Source organism: Montipora foliosa, chromosome 7, assembly GCF_036669935.1.
Source record: "Montipora foliosa isolate CH-2021 chromosome 7, ASM3666993v2, whole genome shotgun sequence".
Classification (NCBI taxonomy): domain Eukaryota; kingdom Metazoa; phylum Cnidaria; class Anthozoa; order Scleractinia; family Acroporidae; genus Montipora; species Montipora foliosa.
Window position 1 is genome coordinate 37,388,473 of NC_090875.1, and position 7,500 is coordinate 37,395,972.

General features: G+C 38.7%; 1 protein-coding gene across 1 annotated transcript in view; it reads right to left on the bottom strand.

Moving 5' to 3' along the window:
- Window positions 1–7,500, bottom strand: part of LOC138009461 (uncharacterized) — a 33,837-nt gene that overhangs the window by 22,968 nt on the left and 3,369 nt on the right. The window contains exons 3-4 of the mRNA XM_068856481.1: window positions 1,433–1,623; window positions 865–1,179 (exon numbers count right to left, since the gene is read on the bottom strand). Coding sequence (XP_068712582.1) covers window positions 865–1,179; window positions 1,433–1,623 — 506 coding nt within the window. The remainder of the gene's footprint in view (window positions 1–864; window positions 1,180–1,432; window positions 1,624–7,500) is intronic.

Below are 7,500 nucleotides of genomic sequence, written 5' to 3' on the forward strand. Positions count from 1 at the left end.
TTAAGTCTGTTCAAATTCCGAATTAGCCAACCAGAATCCGTGTATACTGTCAAGATATCCTGTGATCTCAAGTCACTGACTTGATATGACTAGGATATCATGGTCAGTTGGCTGAATCTGGGTACGGTAAACACCTAATCGCACCTTTTTTAGTAAGCCTCGGCATATCAGGTTCGTTTGGTCTCGCCAAGGGTATTTGGGCTTGACTACGTATCCCCAAAATACGAACTTAATGGCTCACTGCTCTAGCCAACTCGCCTGATATGCCGCTGAAGCATGGTAAAAGGTACGATTAGGCATAACTAGCTAGCTAAACAACAAATGTATGAATTAAAAATACAACAGTAGCTGGTCTCCCAAGATAAAGAAAAAGCTAAACTAGTTGGGAGTGAGCGAGTGTAAACATGCTTATCTGAGGTTTTGATAAAACATGAATCAAACGTCTTTGGTAATTTACCGTTTATGAACTGGTGCATAAAGAACAGTTTGAAGTTTAATATGATCCTGAAGTTTTAGAAGTTTGAGTTGAGCAAACAAAGGACTAGTATGAGCATCAAAATTAGAAATGGTATTTAAACGGATAGCTTTCTTTTGAATTCTCTGGAGTGGTTTAAAGGGTACATCTTAATAAGGGCTAAGCTTAAACAAGAAATATCAAAACTAATTAATGTTAAGCGACTGACGTTTCGATGCATCTCACAGCATTGCCAAGATTGAATGCCCAAGTTGTTATAAAAAGGAATTGCCATTCTTGGATTCACCCAACTGTCGATTAACATTACTTTAATATCTTTTCTTTACCGATCAACTGATCGTATCCGAAAGCGTAAACAAACTTTGTCAATTTTAAAATGTTAAACTTACCGCCTTCATCTGTTTGGACAACTATGCTGTCACTTTTATAGATGTCGCCATTCACATCAACCAAATAAACAAGGACTATGTACTGACTGAATACGGGGAGGTCTGAAACATTGACGGACGTGTTCGAGGAGTCTACTATAGTTAGAAATGAACTTCTTCCTCCATCTTTGTAATATAACCGCGGTCTCGTTTGATTCAAGGACAAAATGAAGATATCGGCTGGTAAGTCTCGTGGTACGTTGCTCCAGTCAACAAATAAACTCTTCTGGCTGGTGTTGAAACCATGTATATTCCATGCACTTGATGGAGAAAGAGCTACAACGTAACGAAACAATATCATAACAATTTAAAAAGTAGGACAAGCACCCTAAAATAAGGCATTTGCTACGGAGGATCCGAGCAAAACGTATAGAGACCGAAGACTTTGTGTTTATTTGTTTGTTTTAAAAGTAATACGGAGAACAAGAAAGAAAAAGAACAGCTTTTACCCCATTCGAGTTCTTTCCCAACTTTCTTCGTTTTTCGTTAAAAGAAAAACAAAATGATAAAAGCGACTTTCTAGGTATACCTGAATGGAGGCTTCTTCTTACTATAACAAATTCTAGATTCAGATGGCTGTATCTGCTGTATAGTTGGGTCTGTAGAGTAACGAAGTTTCCTTCGCCAAACTGCAATTCTACCACGTCTCGATGATCTTCAAAGCATGGATCACGAGTGAAGATCTCAGAGCCACTGCTTGAAAAAACCTTTAGAAATTCACTGGAAAAAACATCAAAATAATCAGAATGTGACAGGTCTCTCACGTTTTTGGTCCTTTTTGCGTGACGCGAAAGAAAGCGCAGGAGGAAAAAAAAACCAACGGTACGCACGAGGGCGCGAGTTTTTCGCACTTGGAAATAACAAACTTTAAAGGGACACAGTCAGCTGGCGCAAATGCGCATAGGATGCCATTTCATAGCTAATTTGTATATCACAGATACTGTTTTAATATGATAAAATAATCAAGTGAAGCTATGATCTTCGCAGTTATGAAAGCAATTTTTACAATTGCGTAGAGAAGCCTGAAAATTTGAGGACTTCAACTGGGTTTGAACCCGTGATCTGGCGATTCGGGTGCGGCGCTCTAACCAACTGAGCTATGAAGCCACTGAAGTTGGGAGCTGGTCATTTGTGGGTTCTAATTGGTCCCGTGAAGAATGAATCAATGATGAAATGGTATATGAAATGAATCATATATGAAGTGCGGATATGATTCATTTCCTTAAACCATTTCATCATTGATTCATTCCCCACGGGAACATCAGAACCCACAAATGATAAGCTCCCAACTTCAGTGGCTTCATAGCTCTGTTGGTTAGAGCGTCGCACCAGAATCGTGAGGTCACGGGTTCAAACCCAGTTGAAGTCCTGAATTTTTCAGGCTTCTCTACGCAATTGTAAAAATTGCATTCATAACTGCGCAAAGATCATAGCTTCACTTGATTTCATATCAGCAGTTCATATATGATTCATTTCATTTACCATTTCATCAATGATACAATAATGTCATAAAATGAGCACACTCAAAAACACGTTTTTCAGTAAACGATTAAAAATCAAGCAAAACACTACGAAGATTGAAACAAATTTCTAGACGCACTCGACGAGTATCTTTCATTTTAGTTCGATGTAAACTCTTTTCAAAGTGAAAAATACGTAGTTATGAGGATCAGAGTTACTTTTAGTTTATCTGTCATGCAATTCCAGACTTTTCTAGAGTTATCGTTCAATCTGAAATTTTCAGCAGTTTCTACAAATAGTACACTTTGTAATAGACTATAAATAGCAACAGAAAACTCTAGATGCTTAGAGTAAAAGTATAAAGTCAGGCTTGTAAATAATAGAACAAACTCTTTGTTAGAGGCTTACCCTAGTGGCCGGCTGTGATTAAACTTAGTATGGATGCGATACTGTGACGAAGTGAAAATCAACTGCGATAACTGTGGTGGAGCGATAACCTTTGATCTTGCAATATCCGGACAGAAGAAAGAGAAGAAAGAGAATGGCCGAAAAGGAAAGAAGATGAAGAAGTCAGTGGAAGTCCTCCGTAAGAGTTTGTGTGCACAAAAAACCCAGTAAGTGGAAAGAATCCAGTGAATCAAGAAAGTCACGCATTGTTGTCTACAATCGGAGGAGGATAATCGAGATGAATACCTGGAATGGCCATGAAAGACAGTAAGTCTGCTTTGCTTTACGAACTGCTTAACTTAATCTTTAACCTAAGAAAATGTAACAGTGTATAACTAATTAAATAATAGTGAAAAAGGGTAACTGCTCGTTGTCACACTTTTGTTGCGTGCCTCAGTTATATCGTACTCGGGAGTTCTTTTCATTCATGTCTTCTTCGCGGACAGCGGACATCTCTTGGTTATTCCAGCACGTAACAGTACGCATTGCATACGTGTGATAGTGCAGTAACTTGACACAGCGCTTTATTCCAGAACTGTCAACTGAGCTGCGTTTTGTTTTCCAGGACGTAATATGTAAAATAATAAACCCAGAAAGACTGAAGCAAATAAATGGGAATCGAGTAACATTGGATTCGAGGCGACATAAAGTTGAACTTCTTCTGGAAAATATATTTTTCTTGCATTTTTCGCTGGTTTCAGTCCGGGTTTAACATAATATAGCTGTGGTTAGGACACACTGGTGGCTACGTATTTATTCAAGTCAAGCATTGGAGCAATATAAACTTAAAGCTGATTGTTTATTTTTAATTTGTTTAGGGCTGCTTTTTGCTCTGAATTGCAGTTTTTGGTATATCTTAAGATTTTTAATTTTGACTCTACTGAGGTTGCAAGATGCCTGGACGGCCTATGACAGAAGAAAAGAAACGAAAGAAGAGAGAAAGAGAACGAGAACGACAAAACGGTACACCAGTAATAGCTTAAAGTTGGTGGAAGAAGTTACTCCACAAATTCTTTTCTTGGACACTAAACCGTTTGTTATTTCTACGGATGAGTTATTTCAAGTGGATGCGTATTTATAAAAAGTGGTTTAGTCGTTTTTTCCTTTGCTTAGGAATGGAACTCGAATTTTTATTTTTTAACTGGAATTAAATAACAATCATCTGTACTCTTTTTGGACAGAAATAATCGATCTTTTGCTGGTTTGTTTGGCTTTAAAATGCGAGCGAACAAGAAGTTTTCTTACTCCGCTTGCCTAACTGTTTTTCGATGTGCCTCGACAGAGACAAGAAAATTTTGCACTTATGTTCTAAACATGTAATCGCAATGAGTTCTCGTAAAAGTAAGGAGACATATCACCAGCTTGTGTTTACAGACGTTTGTTTAGAGCACGTACAGGTAATTTGTTGGAGATCTTGTTTGAAGTTTGTCCTTTCTAGCCGATTCTGGTTCTAAGCCAAGCTGGCGTCTTTCAGTGAAGTACATCAAAATGTAAATGATCTCGTTTTGAGAGATAAAGTGGAATAAATAAAGTACATTCTGTTGCATCACGAGCTAAAGTACGTCTGTGATTTCTAATTTTAGCGTGAATCCCTCTCAATGGCTTTTGACAGTCCACTCTGAAATGGCTTCTTTTCTTTTCCGTTCGCTTGCTGAGGATTTGCTTGTTTTCTTTTAAAACTCTTGCGATTCAAGAAAAATTAATTGCCTAACTGGTGAATTCGACAGTAGATTTCGCTGGAAAAACCGATATCACACTCATCCCTTCGGGATTCATGCGATCAGTCGGTTTTTCAGGTGAAATTAACCGTGGAATTCACAAGTTACGCAGGGAAGAAAATGACATAATTAAGCAAAATCCGGGAAAACCAAAAGGCGGACCGTTCCAAAGCCTTTTATTTTCACTAATCCTACAGTCAGTAAGAATAAACAAGCCGAGAGCTTCGCTTTTAGGCTTGGCTAAATCTATAGATTATTTTAATGCTCAAAAATGCCAACTAGGCATTGTACAGATTTTGTTGGTGTGCTTTATGCAAAACAACTATTGATACAAAAGTAAAGAAATATTGATACCCATTTTTAAGGAAGAGCACAAGGGAGTTTTTAAAAGGTGTCGATCAAAAATTAAAAAAATTGCCATCAGCAATAAAAAAGGTGACATGAAAACATAGAAAACAACATAAATTTTAATAATAAACAATTCTCGTTTGTCTCACGATGTGGTCACTAGTGATGTAGATCGCAACGTTTCGACTGCATACTGCTAGTCTTCATCAGGCGATGAGGTCGACTGGTTACGCGTCAACTTTTAAGCAGGATGCTCCGCTGTGATTGGTTAGTTTTCAACATTGTTCAATTTACGAACAATTAGAAGGAGCAGCCATGGGAAGCCCGGTCTCCGCTGTTATTGCTAACCTATACATGGAGAGTTTCGAACAACAGGCAATAACTCCTTCGGTCTACAAACCTAGGATCTGGAAACGCTACGTTGACGACACTTTTACCATCGTGGATCGCGGAAACGTTGACAGCTTCTTACAGCATCTGAACAACCAGCAGCCTTCCATTCGCTTCACCATGAAGACAGAGATCGACTACAAACTCGCTTTCTTGACACCGCAGTTTCAAGAGAACCGGACTGCCGCCTCACCACCAGCGGGCACTGGAAGCCTACGCACACCGATCAGTACTTAGCGCATGATTCCCACAACCCGCAATCAGTAAAACGCGGTATTGTCAAGTGTCTCTACGAGCGCGCCAAAGGTCTCGTGACAAAACCCTCTGTTGTCTGCAAGGAGAAGAAACACCAGTCTTCTGTTCTTGTCTCTCATGGTTACCCTCTTTCTTTCTTGCAGAAAATCACCAAGACCAGGATACCAAGTAGCAGTGCTGAGCCCACGATCGAGCACAACTCTATTGCGGTTTTACCCTATGTTTAGTCGAGCCGACTAAACAAGATGGCGTGGTTTGCAGGATTTCCTGTGAAAGCGGTAAAGTCTACATCGGCGAGACTGGAAGATCTATGCAAGATAGATTCAAAGAACATGAGCGAGACATCCAACTAGCCTGTACCCAGACCTCCGCCGTTTCATAACACGCTAACAACACCGGACACAACCCGCTTTGGAACGAAGTAAAGTTTATTGATCGTGATCCTCATTGGTACACAAGCAGGGTCAAAGAGGCGATTCACATAAGACTTCACCCTAACAACATCAACAAGGATAGTGGAATAGAATTCCGGAAGCATGGATGCCCACGATCAAGAAACGCAACAACAGGGGAACCGTACGACAGCGGACCTCGAAGAAACAACAAACCGAAATAGCGAGGATTAAAATGCACCAATCACAGTGGAGCATCCTGCTTAAAAGGTGATGCGTAACCAGTCGACCTCATCGCCTGATGAAGACTAGCAGTAGGCAGTCGAAACGTCGCGATCTTCATCACAAGTGACCACATCGTGAGACAAACGAGAATAATTTATTATTATTGCACTTCACCACGATGAATAACAGCAACCTTTTTTTGTGACATTAACATAAATTTTGTGCCGCGAATATAAAAAGTTACCATCAGCAAAAAATAGTATGGGAGATATTTGCTACGTTTAAGTTTTCTATTGTTCTTTTGGCTGCACAAGTAAATCGCAAAATCGAAAGTGACATCGATTTCAGCTGCTGCCTGTAAACAAGTTATCTTGCGTCTTACTAACAATTGGATGCATCTTTGGCAAAATGACGGCAAGACATCGGATTGTTGTTTTGTTTGTTTGTTTTTTTTTTCTATCAAGTGTTATTAAGTGGACAAGAAATGTAAGAATTCAACACAGAGATCACAATGGTTATTTGAATATTTGTTTGAATATTTATTGAAATTTTATTGAATCAGTAGCTATTAAATCTTATTTATATAATTTTTGTAAATTTTTGGTTAGGGAAATTGTTTTTATACAAGGTTAAGCTCACGATTTCCCTTTTCAGGATGGTTTTATATTTGTGTTGTAACTTCCTGAATAAAATGTTGTTATGTTATGTTATGTCTAACTCGTGAAGTTGACCTTTCTTTTCCGGCAAAGTCAAAAATTCACTCTCCTAGACGAGGTTCTATATCACCAGGCAATTCCATCGTTTTGGAAATAGAAACTGCTTTCTTATTAATCAGCGTCTCAAATTCCTGCCGATTTTCTGGGCTCATTTGTTGAAGATTCAAGCACGCTTCCAGCAGACCTGTATATTTTTGTGTTTGACCCACTTATTTTCCGGTGCGGCTGTTAAATGACATGATTTTTTGAAAAGGCTTTTCAGCATTTCTTTCCCTCACACCTAACACACAGGCTGCTTCCGCTACTATATTTTTCATACAGATATAATTTTTCTAAGGAAAAAAGGAACAAAAATCAAAAATTGCGTGAATAAATTAAATGAGAAGAAGAGGCTATCTGTGAAATCAACAGACACAGACTAGCCGATATAATCTACATCCTTACCTATCAACAAAATTTAAGTAGCATTGCCGAAAGTGCACTTACACTAAAAGTTTTCATTTGACATGTGTGAAAACTAAGTTGCGATTTTTTTAATGTTTCGTTCAATTCAGAAGAGCTCACCTTTTCTATTACTGGGCAAAAAATTTGAGCGCAAGCGATGTGGGAATTTCAACACAAACAAGCTGATGAAATCTACATTTT